Here is a 22,369-nt window from a genome sequence, read left to right on the forward strand (position 1 = left end):
CCTCCTCCCTCTTCAGCTCGATGGAGATGTCACCACACACCATCACCCCATCACTGGGCCAGTACTGGGCACACTTCTCCTACAGGAAGAGAGCAGGGGATGGCGAGAGCGGGAGGTAGAGAGAGGGAGAGACAGACAGAGAGCGAGACAGCGAAACATGGGAGATAGAGCAAGGCAGAGAGAGAGAGAGACAGATGGAGAGAAAGAGAGACAGACAGATGGAGAGATAAAGAGAGAGAGACAGAGTAAGTGAAGCTCCTTCATTTCCCAGGCTCATGGCACTGTGCATTCATCTATAGGAAGTAGTTAAACTAGCAGAGAATTATCTTCTAATCATAAGACAGAACCAGGAAATTGACTAATAAGAGGACTTTCCTATTCCAATCATTGTTTTCTCTACTTCCTCTTTTATAAACTGGGTGGTTCGAGCCCTGAATGCTGATTGGCTGACAGCTGTGGTATACCACGGGTATGACAAAGCATTTATTTTTACTGCTCTAACTACGTCGGTAACCAGTTTATAATAGCAATAAGGCACCTCAGAGTTTGTGGTTTATGGCCTTATTGCTTAATTATAACATACTTTACTGGCATGGCATGACTGGGCTGAGAGTAAAATGTCAATTTCTCTACTCCCTCCATCCCTCTTCACCTGTCCTCTCTCCATCTCTCTACTCCCTCTTCACCTGTCCTCTCTCCATCTCTCTACTCCCTCCATCCCTCTTCACCTGTCCTCTCGCCATTTCTCTTCCCTCCCTCCCTCCCTCCGTACCTGTCCTCTCTCCTCCAGCTCAGTGAGCATGACTATGGAGCAGCTCCTCCACTCCCAGATCATCCTCCAGAAGTCTTCGATGGTGTGCTGCAGCGGGCCCTGGCTGGCCATGTACGAGTCCTTCTGACGGTAGCCCTGGACCAGACACACATACAGAGACACACAGGTCAGCTTAGGCACATGAAACCATACACACACACCTCCACAACAACCATTGTAGGAGCCATTTCAGCCTGTATCTGGCTCATCTGATGAGTTGCGTAACCTTCCCAGACTCTCGCCAAGGGTCTCTACCTCCACTATCACTTCAAGACAGGCTTCTCCTTAAATTCAACCTACATGTGAATACTTACTTGTATTGGTGCTAAAGTTCTGTCCATTTGTCTAATTTAAAAAACCCTCAAGACCCGTAACGCAGTGTGACTGTCTACTCACGTCAATGAAGGAGGCGTTGACATAGTCTGTGCTCTCCTCCCCTCTCTTGACTGGGATGATCACTCTGTTGAACTCATCTACGAGACACCCACAAACAGGTTACATTACACAGAGTTCTATGGTCGACTTTTTTTTAACATTAGATTGCGATAATCTGCTACGCTAAAGCCTAGGCATTAGCTCGGGGAGCTAACACAAGTCTTCAGGTCTCAGTCGAGGTTACTCACATGGGATGATCTGGAGAACTCGGTTCTTCTTCATGTTAGCCGGCAGGTTGCCAGTCCTCATCTTGTCGTTCTGGATCTTGATGGAGGTCAGCTTCTGTGTGGGGAGACAAAACCACAGGCTTAGCTCTAAGAGACTTGAAAAAATTACTCAAGGGAAAAAATGCTCTCAAGTCAACTGCTACTGCAACGGTTTAAACCTGAATCATATTCATAAGTGCACACCGTAGCAAAACATTTTGCAACAGCAAACAAAAACGACAATTTCTTATTGGACATGTTCGGGTAGTCCCTTCCGGTTTCAATCAATTTTCTTCCGTTTGAGTCAAATAGACGTGCTATGGTCAAATTGATTGATTTAGCTTGGACTTTTGAGACTATTCCATTACACCAGGCAAACTAAATCACCTTGAACTCGGCTTCCATGCCCCCACAGCCGGCGGCGGCGGCGGGGGCGTAGAGCTTGGCCAGGTGGGACTCCAGGGAAGTCACCTCCAGCTCTGTGTCTCCGTACAGGTAGTGCTCCAGCATAGCCTGGAAGATGAACACGTACTGCATCTGTGGGGAGAGGGAGGGGGAAGGAGGGCGAGAGAGAGAGAGAAATCATTAGACTTTTAGTATACTTGCGATGCTCATATTACACATCCACAAGTGGTGTCAGAAGAGAACACAACATGAACGGGTAATACCCACACACACTTAAAGCTCCCAATTTGAGACTTGAGTGGAAACTGGTTTATATAATTCATACATTATAATGCTGTGAGTGTGTGGTCTTATTCAAGTCAGGATAATGTTGTGGTCTTATTGCAGTCTGAGTAATGTTGTGGTTAGTTCTTATTGCGGTCAGTACAACTTACGTCTGTCTGGACCATTTGGCAGCGCTGGGCTCTGATGCGCGTGACGAAGCCAAAGACGTCCACCTTTCTCTCGGTGTTCATCATATCCAACATGGCGTCTATCACTATGAAGGTCCCTGTCCTCCCCACTCCCGCACTGAAACACAGTCCGACACACAGTCCGACACACAGTCCGACACACAGACCGACACACAGACCGACACACAGACCGACACACAGTCCGACACACAGACCGACACACAGTCCGACACACAGACCGACACACAGACCGACACACAGTCCGACACACAGTCCGACACACAGACCGACACACAGTCCGACACACAGTCCGACACACAGTCCGACACACAGTCCGACACACAGTCCGACACACAGACCGACACACAGACCGACACACAGTCCGACACACAGTCCGACACACAGTCCGACACACAGTCCGACACACAGTCCGACACACAGTCCGACACACAGTCCGACACACAGTCCGACACACAGACCGACACACAGTCCGACACACAGTCCGACACACAGACCGACACACAGTCCGACACACAGTCCGACACACAGACCGACACACAGTCCGACACACAGTCCGACACACAGACCGACACACAGTCCGACACACAGTCCGACACACAGTCCGACACACAGACCGACACACAGACCGACACACAGACCGACACACAGTCCGACACACAGTCCGACACACAGTCCGACACACAGTCCGACACACACACAGAGGTAGAAAGAGAGAGAGAGCGTGAGTCAGAATCTAACACGCACAGAAAGCTAGTTTGTAGTGTGTGCCTGAACATGGGTTGTGTTAGCCCACCAAGCTTAAGCCTAGGGATTAGCTTGGCATCTAGGCATCAGCGAACTACCTCCGCTGCCACCAATAACACACGCGCACACACACACTGACCTGCAGTGGACCACGATGGGGCCGGCGTACTGGGGGTTGCAGGTCTTCACCTTCTTGAGGAACTTCAGCATGCCGATGGGTGTGAAGGGAACGCCAAAGTCTGGCCAGCTGGTGAAGTGGAACTGGGTCACCAGCCGCTGGGGCTTCTTACCCCCCACATCCCCCACCTAGAGAGAGCGGGAGGGGGGAGAGGGATGTAGAGAAGGAGGGGGAACGGTAGAGACAGAGACACCATTAGTCGGACTGTTTTGGAGTATCAGCTTAATGCTATTTTCACCTTCACTTTTTCTCTCTCACAGTCTCACAAACGTTGCCATCAGTGTACCAAACATATAGAGACCTGCTACGAGTGTTGTTCATTTGAGAATGCTTGGCGTCTGTAGGCAGGAGAACAGAGGACAAACGAGGAGGAGGGAGGAGAGAGAAGGAGAGAGGAAAAGAGGAGAGAGGAAAAGAGAAGGAGAGAGGAAAAGAGAAGGAGGGAGGAGAGAGGAGAGAGGAAAAAAGAAGGGAACGCCAGGGTTACCTGTTGGATGCAGAACTTGCGGATGGTGTAGTCCACCAGCACCATCATGTCTTCCACAGAGACCCGGATGTTGCCGTAGGTCCAGCAGCCCTGGTCCGGCCAGTACTGGGCACACTTACACTGAGACACACAGAGAGATTGCCGCTGTATGGATTTCTTTCAAATGAAAAGAAACAAACACTCATAGTCGTACACTCATACATTCACGTTGGAAATTTGACATGCTGAACATACCCCATCATCTTCATATAGCATCTACTACAAAAGACTTAGCAGGGGTCTTTTCAGGAGTGTCTAATGTTACAGAACGGTTCAGATAGAAATGTATTTCGTAGAACATATATTATAAATGCCTTTAACTGTTAAATAGGCAGCCGTGTTAGCTCTTAGGACATTTCTATCTGCAACACATTCTGAACGTTTCACCTTCCTGAACACATCCCAGTTCTCACCCCTCCCCCTCTTTCTCCTCCTCCCCTACCTCTTTTCTCTCCTTCAGGTTGGTCACCATGACGATGGTGGCTGTGTTCTGTTCCCAGATCATTCTCCAGAAGTCGTTCACAGTCTCCTCCTTTGGCCCTGAGAGAGACAGAAGAGATATTATCATCCACTGGATATTATCATCATTGATTAAATACAATCCTGTATGCTTGCTTTGGCAATGTATTATGATGTCATATTACGATGCCAACAAAGCTCATCGGATTGAATGGAACCGAGAGATGGGGCACGTTGGAAACCAGGGCTACGTAGTGCACTAAATATGGGATAGGGTGCCATTTGGGATGCATGACATAAGCCAATCCCAGCGGCTAGAATAGCCTCCTTACCTTGAGCTGCAATGAACTTGTTCTTCTCTTGGTACCCCTGTGAACAAGAGGAAGACAGAAAAGGAAGAGGGTGAGAAAAAAAGTTTTGTTTGAACGCTGAATCCGTTTAATGACCGTGTCTTGCATTGTTAGGTAATGTTCTGATGTATCGTCCATATTTCTCTACTTTCTGATGTATTGATGTTGTTTCAACCTCATGCGCATTGAGAGTTGGACATGCGTTCTACCTAACCTTTATTTATCCAGGGAGTCCCATTGAGGTCAAAAGACCTCTGACAAGGGAGCACTTGCCAAGGGTTAGCAAAAAAATTAAAATAAATAAAACACAGCTTGTCATTGATGTCCATGGCTTGTGGTGTCACTCACGTTGATGAAGGACGCATTGATGAAATCAGAGTCTGGAACTCCCTCTAGAGACGACAGATGCACCCTGGAGTGATCATCTGAAACACAAAAACAGAACCTTGATTAGATTGAATAGCAAGCCTGTGTTTTAAAGGAGCTACATGTAACATTAACATTTACATCTAGCGCCAAATGTCAAATACATACCGATAGTAGCAAAGGAATAGAAATCCACGAGTGTAAAACATACTTTGTAGAACTCCACTTAATGCTGCTAATTAGCACTTTTACAGAAACTAGCCAGTCTAGCTGTTGTTGTGGACAACTTCCTGAATTACGATTTGTTCTTGTTCGCAACATTGACAACGTCTTTCCAACTGATGTTTTTTGGACTACGATAAGGTAAGAAGCAGTTCTATGCCATGTTAGGTATTTCGAAACAGAATCAGGGTTTAGCTCTGCGTTGGGGACTCACATGGCAGGATGTTGACGTATCGGTTCTTCTCCTTGTTCTCCTCCTTAGAGGCCGCGTCGCATGCCGCCTGGATGGGACACACCGGCAGCGCCTGGACACACAGACGGGTAACATTTATCTTAGCTGAGTGATGCATGTTCCTATTGGTGTGTCCCTAGAGTGATATTCTTCTATCCAATTCCACCCTTGGTGGAAACGAGGAAAAAGCTAATAAGGAAAGGAAGCTAAGGGAAATGGAATGAGGAAGTATTGGCACACAGCTAATAGGCTCTGTGTAGGGGAGTATCACGCCAATCAGAAGCTAGAATCACACGCAGAGCATTCTAGTTGCAACTACTACCCGCCCATTGTCCTGACAGGGCCATAGATGACTGAAATGTGTGTAAGGTGTGTGTATATGTATGTAAGTACATGTGAATGGGCAAGACAAAAGATTTAAGTGCCTTTGAACGGGGTATGGTAGTAGGTGCCAGGCGCACCGGTTTGAGTGTGTCAAGAACTGCAACGCTGCTGGGTTTTTCATGCTCAACAGCTTCCTGTGTGTATCAAGAATGGTCCACCACCCAAAGGACATCCAGCCAACTTGACACAACTGTGGGAAGCATTCGAGTCAACATGGCCAGCATCCCTGTGGAACGCTTTCGACACCTTGTAGAGTCCATGCCCTGACGAATTGAGGCTGTTGAGGGCAAAAAAGAAGGTGTTCCTAATGTTTGGTATACTCAGGGTATATAATTGTGTGTGTGTGTGTACAGTATGTGTGTGTATATAGATAGATATTTGTGTGTGTGCGCGGACTCCATACGTTGAACTCCTCCCGGAAGAGCTTGTTGTCGTCAGCCATGCGACGATTCATCTCCTCCTCCAGCTTGTCGACAACAAGGGGCGGGTACTTCCTGTTGGTACTGGGCGAGCGGGCCAATAGCGGCACACTCTGGAGCTCTGGAAAAGCAGGAAGGGAGGGAAGTAATGGGATGGGAAAGATATGTGGTGATTGAGGCCCACAGGGGATGGAGGGGAGGGGAGAGAGAGAGAGAAAACCTTATTGTTGAGACACTGACAACAATAAATTGTATGAAAACAATGATTTTTATATAGATAGATAGATAGATACACATATACACAAAGTATACATAAACAATTGTTACAGTAATAAACAATTACAAAACGTTATGTTGTAACAGCCAGAGTGACAGATTCACCAACCAATGATTATAAACTAAATTAATGAACTATAGAAAATACGCTATATTATGTTAAATATGTTATACATTAAACATTAGATTCTAATCTACACATGCAACTTCGCCAAACTGACTGTGTTTGTTAATAAAAGCCCACAAGGGGGCGCCATAAACCAATCCAACACTGCTAATGAGCCACAATTCATCATATGGAACAACTGCATAGGCCAAGAATCAGTGAATATGACAACATTACCCGTAAATGATCACAAAACCAATGTGATTTTATCTCAACACAGAACAATGGAGAAAGTCCCGGAAAATGGCTCCCAAGTGGGTCTAAGGCACTGCATCTCAGTGCTAGAGGCGTCACTATAGGCCCTGGTTCAATTCCAGGCTGTATCTCAATCCGGCCGTGATTGGGAGTCCCATAGGGCGGCGCACAATTGGCTCAGCGTCGTCCGGGTTTGGCCGGGGTAGGCCGTCATTGTAAATAAGAATTCTTAACTGACTTGTCTAGTTAAATAAAAGTTAAATAAATAAAAAAATGTACGACCACAGACAAAACATGCGTGTTCACACACACACATGCGTATACACACACACGGTTACCTGTATCATCTGATCTACCGTTAGTCAGCCTGAAGGAGTTGGAATGGCTGCCGGCCTGCTTGTACTTCTTAAACCTGTCAATCACACATGACACACACATGAATACATACACAACCTTCAGAAAGTATACACACCCCTTGACTTTTTCCACATTTTGTTGCGTTACAAAGTGGGATTAAAATGGATTTGTCCTTTTTTGTCAACGATCTACACAAAATACACTGTTATGTCAAAATGGAAGAGATTTGCTACTTTTTGTGAATTCATGTAAAACAAAACACTAATATATTGTGATTAGATAAGTATTCAACCCCAATCCCCCACCCAATGTCATCTTGTTAAGCAACTACAGTGTATATTTGGCCTTGTGTTTTAGGTAATTGTCCTGCTGAATTTGTCTCCCAGTGTCTGTTGGAAAGCAGACTGAACCATGTTTTCCTCTAGGATTTTGCCTGTGCTTAGCTGTAGTCTGTTTCTTTTTATCCTAAAACTCCCTAGTCCTTGCTGATGACAAGTATACCCATAACATGATACAGCCACCACCATGCATGAAAATATGAAGAGTGGTACTCAGTGATGTGTTGGATTTACCTCAAACATAACACTTTGTATTCAAGACAAAAAGTTAATTTCTTTGCCAATTTTTTTGCAGTATTACTTTAGTGCCTTATTGCAAACAATATTTTTTTAAATTCTGGACAGGCTTCCTTCTTTTCACTCTGTCATTTATGTTAGTATTGTGGAGTAACTACAATGTTGTTAACCCATCCTCAGTCATTTCCTATCACAGCCATTAAACTCTGTAACTGTTTTAATGTCACCATTGGCCTGCCTCATGGTGAAATCCCTGAGTGGTTTCCTTCCTCACCGGCAACGGAGTTAAAAAGGACTCTTGTATCTTTTGTTTTTTTCTACCAATAGGTTCTTTGCGAACCTTTGTAAAACCTCCCTGGTCTTTGTGCTTGAATCTGTGCTTAAAATTCACTGTGCGACTGAGGTTCCTTACAGATAATTGTATGTGTTGGGTACAGAGATGCAGTAGTCACTTAAAAATCATGTTAAACACTATTATTGCACACAGAGTGAGTCCCTGCAACTTTTTACTCCTGAACTTATTTAGGCTTGCTTATAACAAAAGGGTTGAATACTTAGACTCAAGACATTTTAGCTTTGTAAACATAAACATTTCTAAAAACATAATTCAACTTTGACATTATGGGGTATTTTGTGTAGATCATTGACACAAAATCTCAATTTAATCAATTTAAATTCAGGCTGTAATAAGTCAAGGGGTGTGAACACTTTCTGAAAGCAATGTAAATCCAGAATATCACCCACACACAGTCACACACACCCGTCCATTGCCATGGTAACAACTATAACACTTGGTTCATCAACAGTGGCCTCTATAGGGTGTTTGTGTATGAAAGAACACAAGCAAACCATTTCCTGCTCTGCGCTTTTACAATGTGTAATGAATTGTGTGAGTAGGTGTGGGTGTACGAGATCGTTAGCGTTTTACACGGGTCTCATATCTGACTATTGTATAGCTCTATTTCAAAGATAATCGTGCCTGCAACCATACTTTTCTTTTTAGTTTACAAACGCTTCCCTGAGACATGAAGCTGAAGCCGCGACTGTGGGGGAGAAAACCAGGGTGTATTCATTATGGTACACCATAGCAAAATGCAGCAATCCTTTTTGCAACGAAAACTAATGTTTATTGGAAGTTCAGGAAGCCCCTCCCAGTTTCAGTCCATTTTCTTCTATTTGGTGCCTGATGAACACGATCCAGGGACGAGTTTCCGCTGAACCACACAGGCCAAGTACTACCTCAACTCCAATAAGAGAACAGACTTTTGGTTCAGTTACAAAAAGTTTTGCTACGGCATGCACTACTGAACACAACCCAGATGAGTGGTGTGGGTGGTTTCTGCCTGAGAGGGACATGACTGACCTGAGCATATAGAGGATGATGATGATGAAGACGATGACGAGCAGGGATGACAGAGCCACCATCACCGCAATGATGGGCGTGTCATCTGATTGCGTATCTTGGTCTGAGAGAATGGGGGGGAAAGAGACAGAATTTAACAACATACTCTAACATTTTGAGTAAAAGTTCGATTTAGCATTTGATTGAGCCTGTTTCGAGTGCCAAATGCAGTTTGGGTTGGCACCATTGGATCCATTGCACCAGGCAAGCTCGATCAAGCGCACAAATCAGCTTAAGTATTTGAAAGAAAACCAATACTATTCAATACTGTTAATAGTTAACTGTATGCATTAGACAGGCTATATGAAACTGTTCGCTGACTTCTACACTGATTACAGGAGCTCCTAAGTAAGGACATCTTGGTAACCGTTTTTTGGACAGCTTTGTCATTAGTTTTGCATAACATTTTCATAATAATGACAGAATAGACGCCATTATTTTACATTTTAGTCATTTTAGCAGACGCTCTTATCCAGAGCGACTTAGTTAGTGAGTGCATACATTTTTCATACTGGCCCCCCGTGGGAATCGCACCCACAACCCTGGCGTTGCAAGCGCCATGCTCTACCAACTGAGCTACAGGAGGGCCTGCTCTATATCCGTTGTTATAGAGCAGAAAGAGTCATCACGACACAAACAATGAGACTTTACAGAAGCAGAAATACCAAATACACGAGGACCAGTCATATATTGTATATACTCTAGATTAGAATATAAACTATCGATATATAGTCTTTCTCAATCCATGCAACGTAATATGATGTATTATATACCATTTAGCAGACTTTGAATAAAAGCGTCAGCGACCGATTGTGATCCCAGTGGGAATCGAACCCTCAAATCTGGCATTGTGTGCACTATGCCACCCTTACCAACTGAGCCAAACAGGGCCACATTTGATTTCACGTTGGTGAGACTATGCTATCTTGGTAATGCAGTTTGGAACGTTCAGCTAACAATGTTCAGTGTTCTCTGTGGTACAATGTACACATTGAATGGTGAGGCACCACGTTGGTAGGAAGGTAAGTGAAACTGATGAGGAGTAGAGGAGGAGGACTATTCGGCCCATTCCAATTCAACGGCTCATACTGTGAGATGATGCAGGGCTTGAATACTGCGTGTGTTCGACAAGCCAGTTCAATTATTGGCACGTCGCTGCCACGACTGCTTATGACTTACGGTGCCTTCAGAAAGTAGTCAAACCCCTTGACTTTTTCTAAATGTTGTTGTGTTACAGCCTGAATTTAAAATGGAATACATTTAGATTTTGTGTCACTGGCCTACACACAATACCCCATAATGTCAAAGTGGAATTATGTTTTTATAAATGAATAAAAATGAAAAGTTGAAATGTCTTGAGTCGATACGTATTCAACCCCTTTGTTATGGCAAGCCTAAATAAGTTCAGAACTAAAAATGTGCTTAACAAGTCACATAATAAGTTGCATGGACTCACTCTGTGTACAATAACAGATTTCTGAATGACTACCTCATCGCTGTACCCCACACATACAATTATATGTATGGTCCCGTTCCAGCTCACATACAATTATATGTATGGTCCCGTTCCAGCTCACATACAATTATATGTATGGTCCCGTTCCAGCTCACACAAGCCTTTGCTTGTGCAAGGCTACTTACTTACTACCTCATCTCTGTACCCCACATACACTACATTACCAAAAGTATGTGGACACCTGCTCATCTTACATCTCATTCCACAAACATAGGCATTAATATGGAGTTAATGGTCCCCATTTTCACAATAACAGCCTCCACTCTTCTGGGAAGGCTTTCCACTAGATGTTGGAACATTGCTGCGGGGACTTGCTTCCATTCATCCACAAGAGCATTAGTGAGGTCCGGCACTGATGTTGGGCGATTAGGCCTGGCTCGCAGTCGGGGTTCCAATTCATCCCAAAGGTGTTTGATGGGGTTGATGTCAGGGCTCTGTGTAGGCCAGTCAAGTTCTTCCACACCAGTCTCGACAAACCATTTCTGTATGGACCTCGCTTTGTGCATGGGGGCATTGTCATGCTGAAACAGGAATGGGCCTTCCCCAAACTGCTGCCACAAAGTTGGAAGCACAGAATCGTCTAGAATGTAATTGTATGCTGTAGCGTTAATATTTCCCTTCACTGGAACTAAGGGGCCTAGCCCGAACCATGAAAAACAGCCCAGACCATTATTCCTCCTCCACCAAACTTTACAGTTGGCACTATGCATTCGGGCAGGTAGCGTTCTCCTGCCATCCGCCAAACCCAGTATCGTCCTTCGGACTGCCAGATGGTAAAGCATGATTCATCACTCCAGAGAACACGTTTCCACTGCTCCAGAGTCCAATGGCAGAGAGCTTTACACCACTCCAGCCAACGCTTGGCATTGCTCACGGTGATCTTAGGCTTGTGTGCCATTGCTCGGTGGTCCCGTTCTGTGAGCTTGTGTGGCCTACCACTTCGCGGCTGAGCCGTTGTTGCTCCTAGATGTTTCCACTTCACAATAACAGCACTTACAATTGACCGGGGCAGCTCTAGCAGGGCAGAAATTTGACGAACTGACTTGTTGGAAAGGTGGCAACCTATGACGGTGCCACATTGAACGTCACTGAGCTCTTCAGAAAGGCCATTCTACTGCCAATGTTTGTCTATGGCTGCGTGCTCGATTTTATACACCTGTCAGCAACAGATGTGGCTGAAATAGCCGAATCCACTCATTTGAAGGTGTGTCCACATACTTTTGTATATATAGTGTATAATTATCTGAAGATCCCTCAGTCGAGCAGTGAACTTCAAACACAGATTAATTCGCAAAGAAGGGGAAAACTGAGGATCGATCAACCACATTGTAGTTACTCCACAATACTAACCTAATTGACAGAGTGAAAAGGAAGCCTGTACAGAATAAAAATATTACAAAACATGCATCCTGTTTGCAATAAGGCGCTAAAGTAATACTGCAAAAAATGTGGCTAAGAAATTAACTTTATGTCCTGAATACCAAGCGTTAGGTTTGGGGCAAATCCAACACAAAACATCACTGAGTACCACTCTTCATATTTTCAAGCATGGTGGTGGCTGCATCATGTTATGGGTATGCTTGTCATCGGCAAGGACTAGGGAGTTTTTTAGGATAAAAAGAAACGGAATAGTTGCTTACAAAGATGACATTGAATGTTACAGTTTTGACTTAAATAGACTTGAAAATCTATGGCAAGACTTGAAAATGGCTGTCTAGCAATGTTCAACAACCATCTTAACAGAGCTTGAAGAATTTAAAAAAAGAATAATGTGCAAATATTGCACAATCCGAAGTTCTTAGAGACTTACCCAGAAAGACTGGGTAAGTCAAAGGTGATTCTAACATGTATTGACTCAGGGGTGTGAATACGTATGTAAATTAGATATTTCTGTAATACATTTTCCATACATTTGCTAACATTTCTAAAATCATGTTTTCACTTTGTCATTATGGAGTATTGTGTGTAGAAGGGTGAGATAATTATTATTTTTTTAATCCATTTTGAATTCAGGCTGTAACAACAAAATGTGGAATAAGTCAAGGGGTATAAATACTTTCTGAAGGCACTGTATGTTGTGCTCATCTTAGCTGTATGACCATTCTGCATGACGTTGTAACTCGAGACCACACACACACACACACACACAGTCTTACCTGTGTCGTCTTCTCCACCTGAGGAGGGAAAAACAAGAGTACCATTACTATCCAACATAAAAAACAACATCCTACACCCCACACACACAGCACTGACCTGCTCGCCTTTCACTCTCACAAGCACACACAAAAACACTCAATAAAACACAGATACAGACACACACACCTGTAGTAGTGGCACCACTCGTGTCGGCCGACGCCGCATCCACTGTCGGTTCTGTGGCGGTCTCAAGCGGGGGATCTGTGTGACTGTCCAAGGACGTTGTCTCCGGAGCAGAGGGTGTGGTCCCATTCTCCCCTCCCCCTCCCTGACTGACCGTGGTCGGAGCAGGGGGTGGTTGTGGGTCGGTGGTTGCCCTGGTTGGGCCAGGGGGTGGTGGATTGGGGGCGGGCGCAGGGGTGGCACTGGGGCCTGCAGTCATAATGACCCGCTCCACGGTGCTGGTTGTTGTCAGGGTCGTCACGGCAGCCGTGGGGGCTGCGGTTGTTGGAAGGGTGGTGGTGGTTGTTGCCACGGGAACATTGTGGAGGGTGGTGGCTGGAGGGTCCGTGGGTTTGGCAGTGGGGACTGGACCTTCTACGAGAGAGATACAGTTTATCTAGGCCACGGATTCTCAAACTTTTTGGGTCCTGGGACCCCTTTTGGGATAGCTAATTCATCGGGGACCCCCTCATAATCAGAACATAACTTCAGTGAGATAAGAATAGCATACAAGGAGTTTCACTATGACTTCGGCAGTGCATGGACAGACAAACCAAGTCTCTGGCCCTGGGAAGGAACATTTTAAAGGCCTGCCTCTTCGAGAAAATGTTGACATTTTCAAGTTAATTTTCTGCAATTCTACACATTTTGTCGTGGGGCAGAGAGAACTTTGCAGTTTTAAAGTTTAAATTACAATGCATTTTTTGTTGAAAAAATTATAATTGGTGGAGTACTGTGGATACCAATATCCCCATTTTGCCCAGGGTTAAGAACATAAATTGTAGATTAATAATATTACATTGTATTACACACTCTAAACTTATTCCACAGATCCCCTGGACAAAATTAGTTGAATCTGTTAGTAATATTTATTTATATAAAAAAATATTCGATATAATTGTGTTATATTTAGAGATCTGGCCGCGGACCCCCTGGCGTACCTCCGTGACCCCACTTTGAGAACCCCTGATGTTTGAGTTGAGTAATTTATGCCTCAACTGCAACTTCATTGGAGTTGCAGTGATACAAACAAGTATTTTACAATACACATGTCAAAATGGTGTCAGCGGTAGGATCCAGCTGTTCAGGTGATGTCATGTGGGTCCTCCTTACCTGTGGGGATGAGAGGTGGTCCCTGGGCTGAGACGGAGACCCAGAGGGCCACACTGAGCAGCAGGAGCAGGGGACACACACCCATACTGCCCTGGGAGAACGGGGACACATGCCTTACTGACAACCCAAAAATGACCCTTTCACAGTGCAACTGGTTATGATTGGATTATCAATTCAGATGTGTTGTACTTGTAACTGGAGGCCCAATCCTTGGTGATCACTTTTAGATGTGGGTACATGTTTTCTTAGGATTAACATTTGTGTACAAGAAAATATAAGAGTCTTAAATGCATTGACTATAGGGTAAATCCATTTGAATTCAATCAGAATTCAATCAGTTTAAAAAACAGGGTTGTCAAACTTTGATAATTGCTGGATAAAAAAAATAAAAATGCAAGAAATAATAAAATAGTTTGACAACACTGTTTGTAAGCTATTCAATTATATTAAATCTCAACCATTTATCTTTTCCAGTGATGTCTCATGGTATGGTGGGGTATGCAAAATGGGTCAAGTTTGAGCACGTCTATCTCCTGAATGTTTTGGCATTCAAGTCGAAAAAGTCACTTTGATTACTTCTTCCATGGGCAAACATCAAATCAAATTGTGTTTGCCACATGCGCCAAATACAACAGGTGTAGACCTTACAGTGAAATGCTTACTTACAAACCCTTAACCAACAATGCAGTTAAGAAAAATAAGTGAAGTAAAAAATAACAAATAATTAAAGAGCAGCAGTAAAATAAAATAACAGTAGGGAGGCTATATACAGGGAGTACTGATACAGAGTCAATGTATGGAACGTTTTGTCAAACCAAAAAGGGGAGCAGTCAGAAAGTGAAATCATATGGAACGACCCTATAATGATATGAGTGGAACAAGGAGTTGATCTCTTACCTTAAGGAGCGAATTTGGCATCAATCACTCATTCGCAAAGTGTGGTCCTGGATGCAAACAGAAAAGGAGGAAGACACTTAGAATCTCAAAGAGGTGCTTAGAAATGTTTCACTAGTTAGTTTCACTAGTTTTGTATTATTACTTTAACTTGTATCTTACTGGTTTGCCTGTTGAGAACATTTCTACTATACTGAACGAAAATATAAACACAACATGCAACAATTTAAAAGATTTTACTGAGTTACAGTTCATATAAGGAAATAAATAAATGAATTAGGCCCTAATCTATGGATTTCACAAGACTGGGCAGGGGTGCAGCCATGGGTGGGCCTAGGAGGGCATAGGCCCACCCACTGGGGAGCCAGGCCCAGACAGGGCTTTATTAAATACAAATACTTCTCAGCACCCCCCCACCCCCCCTCAGACGATCCCGCAGGTGAAGAAGCCTGATGTGGAGGTCCTGGGCTGGAGTGGTTACACGTAGTCCGGTTGTGAGGCCAGTTGGACATAGTGCCAAATTCTCTAAAAACGACGTTGGAGGCAGCTTATGGTAGAGAAATGAACATTAAATTCTCTGGCAACAGCTCTGGTGGACAATCCTGCAGTCAGCATGCCAATTGCACGCTCCCTCAAACATCTGCGGCATTGTGTTGTGTAACAAAACAGCACATGTTAGTGGCCTTTTATTGTCCCCAGCACAAGGGGGAGAAATGCTCACCGATATGGATATAAACACATTTGCGCACAAAATTTGAGAGAAATTAGCTTTTTGTGCGTATGGAACATGTCTGGGATTTTCTATTCACCACATGAAACATGGGACCAATACTTTACATGTTGCATTTATATTTTAGTTCAGTGTACATGAAGTCAACAATTGTTTGTACATTTGGTAGAAAAGGCATAGTTGAGGTGTGGAAGGCTTGACTGATCCCAGGTGGTGATTTAGCAGCTTTTATCCAATGTTAGCCTAACACACTACTGTGATCCATGCAGGAATCGAACCCACAACCCCGATGTTGCCAGTACCATGCTGCAACCAACAGCCATCAGACCCGCATAGAACCCCACCATTCTGTGTCTGCTAAATCCCAGTCGCTCGCTCTCTCCTCTTTTCTGGATGTGTTTTGTATCCAGGTGGTGCTCCGTAAAAACATGAATAATAAATGACCACATTATTCTGGGACACAGCGAAGGGAACAAAAAAAAGCAACATCTTATGTAGGCATATATGCATTTCAACTTGGGCTATACGCAAGACGGCAGACAGACTAGTTACCCGAGCTCTGGAGATAAATCGAGAAGTTAGACTGAGAAGGAACGCAGAGACTGGATTGAGACAACTTTGTTCCGATTTTGAATTTGGACACGGACTTGGCAAAATTGCCTGTATTGCGCAATAATTTAAATCAAATGAGTGTCGCATTTCTGCATTGACTGCAGTGGGGCTCACCTCGAAATACAATGAAAGGGAGTCAGTTGAAATGAGGGTGTGTGTGTGTAGGAAAGTGCCTAAAGCGCAGCCTGGGTGGCCTGACTGAATGGTGTCATCCCAACCAGTCCAATTGGGCGCGGCCTCACTGACTGAGCAGTGATAACTACACACACACACACAATGCCTGGTTATCAGGAATTTACTGCCAGAGCCTCAGAATTGGGTGGAAAAGACAGCTACTGTGCCACTTGTATCTAGGGAGAATAACTGTGATCCATCCTTACTGTTTAGGGGAAAGCAAGTGGTTAAGATGGGTCTATCAACTAGTAGTATGTATTCTGTTTTGTTAGGGGCAATTCCACGGTAATGGATTTACGCAGAGACAAAGGTTTTTCACATTAAAATATATGCCAAACAAAATCCATTGATTTCAAAGTTGAACAAACCATACAACACTACCTACAAGGTCTACTAATTTCACAGAAAATTTCACAAAAACACATTTGCTGGAAGAACTGTGCTGATGCAAAGTTGGGTAACAGAATTACGGTAAAATCCCCCTCAGCTTTTTATGCGACCACATTTCCCAGAAAGAATGGGGTGTCAGCTATGACATGACTGACACCTTGAGTTTTACATAATTACGGTAACGGAATGACGTCACGGGTCCCTGATCTGTACTATACAGAAATGCATAATTATGGATATGATTATCATGCTCTTCATGGTGATGTATCCTGAATAGGTACAAAGGTAGAAACAGGCAATACCCTTATTTTGCATATATTTGGGTATTATTCTACACACCGGATATTATTCTAATGAGCTCCGCCCCCAAACAAGACAATAAATGGTTGGTCCGGACCAGACCAAATCTGAACCAATCATAGACGTCTATGTTTCACAAGTTTGGACATCACAGTACAGTGTGCTCTAATGTACTTAACTCTACTGTACAGTAGTGTAATCTACTTTTATTTCCTGTTCTGTATTGTACCGTTCTCTGCTGTCCAAACTTGTGAAACATAGATGTCTATGATTGGTTGAGATTTGGTCCGGCCAGGCGGACTGAACAAATTTCAACTACTTTTCAACATCCATGGACATCCGGTGTCGGTCAGTGCTCAGTGGGCGAGGACGCTTGATACAGTAAACAGAAAGAGGGTAGGTGTTATGGTAGGTGTCACTAAGAACCAGGAGAGGTGACATTAACTGGAGAGAAAGAGAGAAGTGAGAGAGTGGCAGAGAGAGAGGGGTTGTCCAGAATGTTTTCACAGTCTTGCTTTGACCAACAGACGACAGAAAGAAAACAGTTGAGCTGAACATATCAGTATGCCAGTGGAAGGGAGGACAGTAGCAGGTGACCCAACTGTGGTTTGTGACTACTATGATTTCCCATTGTAGCCAATTCAATTGCAGTAATTCCACTACCGATTTGGTAACAGAATTATGAGTTTTAATCACTTAACTATCCATAAACAAACAGTATCAGTAAATACACTAGCTAATTGGAATGTTTACCTTTACTTGTTACTTCTGTGAACTTTCATTATACTCCCTCATGAGGGAGAGAAATTAGAAAATAACTTATCAAGATATGTGGGTTTTTGGTGACGGAATTACAAGGCAATGTTTCTTAAACTTACAGAAGGCAAATAATTTCTCTAAAACGAAATATAAGTGTTGATATTAGTTGGCAGGGGTCTTCAACATTATTGTGTTTTTATGTATTTCTAATACCTTTTAAGATTTTTTCTGGTAGATGTTGTCTTAAGACCCCTTCTCCATCGGTTTGACCATAAATCAAAGCCTTTGCTTATTCCATTTTTTTTGGATGGAAGATGGTTGAAAAATGACTCTTAGCTTTCATTTACATGTTGGTGCTCATGGGTCCTTCTAGATGGAAAAGCCCCTTAGCACATAGAATCGTTTTTAAATGGATTGTGAAAACCACACTTGGTATTCGAGCTTGCAGACTCATGCTGCATATTATTTAGCCTAGCACTGTACCTATCCTTCCCCCAATACTTTCGCTCTTTGCCCGCTTCTGCTCCCCTTCCCCGGTCTTATCCACCCACATTTACGCACCCACAGCTGACAAAAAACATCCACAATTACAGTTCTCCCTTCTATGCACAAACCGTGCCAACCACCTCCACAAAAACCTCAACCAGTGCTGCAGTTTCCCATCAGACCTCAGCCAAAGCTGCTGCGCTGCACACGGGGAGGATTTCACTTGTGCCATTTTCCACCTCTAAACGAGGATAGGGAATCAGGATTCTACAATTTTTACATTTTAGTCATTTAGCAGACGCTCTTATCCAGAGCGACTTACAGTTAGTGAGTGCATACATGTTCATACTGGCCCCCCGTGGGAATCGAACCCACAACCCTGGCGTTGCCGGCCATTCCCTCCCCTACCCTGGACGACGCTGGCTAATTGTGCGCCGCCCCATGGGTCTCCCGGTCGCGGCCGGCTACGACAGAGCCTGGATTCGAACCAGGATCTCTAGTGGCACAGCTAGTACTGCGATGCAGTGCCTTACACCACTGCGCCACTTCCCTGTGCTAAATTTAGAAGAGGTGTTCCTAAATTAAAAGGGTGGCCTAGTGCATCGCAAGTGTTTGTTTCACTTGACTTTAAAGCAGACTAATCGCTGAAGACGGCACTAAGCTGAATCCAGGATAGAACAAAAAGGAAAATAGCCTAGGTCTACAAACTCAACCCACTGGGCAAAAACTGGCTGAATCAACGTTGTTTCCATTTCAACCCAACCAAATCTACGTGATGACATTGAATCAACGTGGAAAACAGATTGGATTTGCAAAAAGTCAACGTATGGGCATTTAGTCTTTTTTTGGTCAACTTTTAACCTAAATCCAATGGTGATTTTTTAATTTTTATTAACGTTAGTTGACAACTCAGCCAAATGTAAATCAAAACTAGACGTTGAACTGACGTCTGTGGCCAGTGGGAACACTTAACTGTAGATTATGCATGTCATACTAAAATTAAATGTATCACATTTCCTTCCTTCCTCCTAAATGGTGTTTTGCTTAATTTAAAAGATGTGCCCAATAACAACGTGCAGAAACGAAGTATGGACAGCCGCAGTCTATGACAATCATTTTACCCCTTTCTCTGCTTCTCTTCCTCCCTAGTAGGCTAGTCTGTCTATCCAGCTGATTCAGACTGCAGGAAAGTGGTAAAACAGCGAGAGCTCAGCACATTGCTTCCTTCCCCTGCAGTCTGGCTGCTAGTACCCCAAACCCCTCGCTCGTCCAAAACCAGCCTGACCCTTGAACCCTTCCTGTACAATGCCCCAGCCTCCCCTCACCTGACCCATAGAGCAACCATCCTCATAACCAATGACTCGGCTATGACAACCATTCCCCATTAACATAAGCAACTTTATATTCACATTAGCCTAATTGAAGTAGGAGCTTCCTCTCTAATTTAGGCTAAATGTAGAATGGTTGCATCAGCTGTCTGGTATGAATCAGCCGTTGTGCTTATGAACCGGCTTGCATCATTGGGAGCCTAAATGACCTTTTTGGACAAACATGACTCACTGCTGTCACCCTGCTGTGATAGGGTGGCGTGTTCATGGTGGTGAGGCGAAGCCATCCCATACTAACTGGAGCTAGTAGCCACATGGATGCAGTTTGTGAGTGTAGTGCCTACCAGTCTGATCTATAGGTCTGAGTGCATCAGTCTATGGCGACCTGGCTAAATGCGTTTTGCCCACCTAAGCAGTCCCCAAACCCTTTCTCTCAGTGGGTGAGTGAGTGTGTGTGTGTGTGTGTGTGAGTGTGTATCCACAGAGGGGTGTGTGCCGTGAGAGGGACGTCCCAGTGACTTAAGTGGAGAGAGGACATTATTAATTCAAGAGGCACTAGTCAAGTGTTTCTACTTCATACCTAGGCCATACTCACACAACACAAAGTGCCATCTTTTATAGTCAAGTAAGAGAACAGCCACCCTTTGGCGTGATGGATCGCTCTATTTGTAGCCGAGACAGTAGAGAAAGGTTACTGAACAATCTCTGGTTGTAGTAGCAGTAATGTTCAGCCTCATCACTAAGCTTATGATAGATCTACTCTATCCTTCTAAAAATAAAAGTTTGACAACAAACGTATATGCCTAGTAGCCTATGCCATGATACTGTATACTGTGCTGCAAAACGTACGTTCTCCTCTTGCACATAAGTTTCCTGTTACGAAAGCTGTGCCGACAGCCATGCCCGACCAAGATATTCTGCTACCGCAGAGAACAAAGAAGTGGTCCACAGCGGCTTCCTCTCACTGCTTCATTTCGGATTGCAGTCTTCCGATATATAGGCCTAGTTCCACACAGGCACATCCAGTTGATCAAGGCTATATTGACCACGTCTATAACGTTCTAGCAAGCTCCTGTGGAACTAAAAACGTTTTATTAACATTCCTCCACCTGGGTCTGCTTGGGCCAGAATCTGCATAACTTTTCCAAAAGTGCCCATTTCTCACTTCCTATGTTCTGATATCTTGCTGCATTTCCATCCATTCTCATCAAAGCAACCCCCTGAGATGAGACGTCTCATCAAGCGGTCTATTTCTAGGTAGCTAAAAAAGTCAGGCGGTGCTCGGTTGTTCTTCTACTGCAAGACTGACTACTGTGTTCAACAGAGCTACTGTTCTACTGTTTTGATGCCACCCCACCTAAATGGAGAGTGAGTGTAGATTCAGAAGTGACTACAATGGAGGATATTTTCTATTATTAGCCTAACTTTCATGCTACTTCATTAATAGTCACATTTGCTATGATAAAGCCGCCCACAAAACACAGTCATTTTCGATACTGCGAAAGTCTGTTTTTCTGTATTTTTTCCTCAAGCTTTGTTTAGTTGCCATCTAATTTCAAAAGGATCGAAAGAGTTGAACAATCTAAAAGAAAACTTGATTTCAATTTTTTTTTGCAATTGTCGGTAGGGCAGGAAGGTGTTTAAGAGCGACAGGGCACGCGTCTAAACATCTTCATATTGGGACAATGTGCCTCCCATATAAACAGCAACAGTGGTCCATACACAGCCCGGGCTCCCGAGTGGTGCAGCGGTCTAAGGCACTGCATCTCAGTGCTTGAGGAGTCACTACAGACCCCCTGGTTCGATTCCAGGCTGTATCACAACCGGCCGTGATTGGGAGTCCCATAGGGCTGCGCACAATTGGCCCAGCGTCGTCCGGGTTTGGCCGATGTAGGCCGTCATTGTAAATAAGAATTTGTTCTTAACTGACTTGCCTAGTTAAATAAAGGTAAAATTAAAATAAATAAAACAGCTGATTCAGAACGCCGTTTGCAGACGATTGCCAAGACATTCCAAAAGCATCATGCATGTTAGTCATTGTTGTTGACGACTGTTGCCTCATTAACAATACACTCCCAGGGGTTAAAGCTGCAATATCTAACTTTTTGGCCGACCCTCCCCAGTACCAAATTCACATAGAAAAATGAGTTATAATGCCTCCCGAGTGGCGCAGCGGTCTAAGGCACTGCATCGCAGTGCTAGAGGTGTTACTACAGACCAGGGTTCATTCCCGGGCTGTGCCACAACCGGCCGTGGCCGGGAGTCCCATAGGACTGCGCACAACTGGCTCAGCGTCGTCCGGGTTACTTGGCTCATCGCGGTCTAGCGAATCCTTGTGGTGGGCCAGGTGCCTGCGGGCTGACCCCGGTCGCCAGTGTTTCCTTCAACATATTGGTGCGGCTGGCTTCCGGGTTACGCTGGCGGGTGTTAAGGAGCGCGGTTAAGCAGGTCATATTTCGGAGGACGCATGACTCCACATTCGCCTCTTCCGAGCCCGTTGGGGAGTTGCAGCGATGAGACAAGATCAA

General features: G+C 44.3%; 1 protein-coding gene across 1 annotated transcript in view; it reads right to left on the reverse strand.

The window, feature by feature from the left end:
* Positions 1-22,369, reverse strand: part of LOC311138868 (receptor-type tyrosine-protein phosphatase alpha-like) — a 40,164-nt gene that overhangs the window by 4,481 nt on the left and 13,314 nt on the right. The window contains exons 2-20 of the mRNA XM_084173662.1: positions 15,066-15,112; positions 14,169-14,259; positions 13,020-13,430; positions 12,854-12,871; positions 9,143-9,245; positions 7,186-7,259; positions 6,195-6,331; positions 5,390-5,480; positions 4,936-5,012; positions 4,570-4,606; positions 4,221-4,318; positions 3,740-3,859; positions 3,214-3,380; positions 2,292-2,427; positions 1,840-1,989; positions 1,435-1,528; positions 1,208-1,284; positions 773-907; positions 2-79 (exon numbers count right to left, since the gene is read on the reverse strand). Of these exons, the coding sequence (XP_084029788.1) occupies positions 2-79; positions 773-907; positions 1,208-1,284; positions 1,435-1,528; positions 1,840-1,989; positions 2,292-2,427; positions 3,214-3,380; positions 3,740-3,859; positions 4,221-4,318; positions 4,570-4,606; positions 4,936-5,012; positions 5,390-5,480; positions 6,195-6,331; positions 7,186-7,259; positions 9,143-9,245; positions 12,854-12,871; positions 13,020-13,430; positions 14,169-14,259; positions 15,066-15,086 (2,115 nt within the window). The 5' untranslated portion in view covers positions 15,087-15,112. The remainder of the gene's footprint in view (position 1; positions 80-772; positions 908-1,207; positions 1,285-1,434; positions 1,529-1,839; positions 1,990-2,291; positions 2,428-3,213; positions 3,381-3,739; positions 3,860-4,220; positions 4,319-4,569; positions 4,607-4,935; positions 5,013-5,389; positions 5,481-6,194; positions 6,332-7,185; positions 7,260-9,142; positions 9,246-12,853; positions 12,872-13,019; positions 13,431-14,168; positions 14,260-15,065; positions 15,113-22,369) is intronic.

This window comes from Coregonus lavaretus (assembly GCF_964263955.1).
Source record: "Coregonus lavaretus genome assembly, chromosome: 12".
NCBI classification, from domain to species: Eukaryota; Metazoa; Chordata; class Actinopteri; order Salmoniformes; family Salmonidae; genus Coregonus; species Coregonus lavaretus.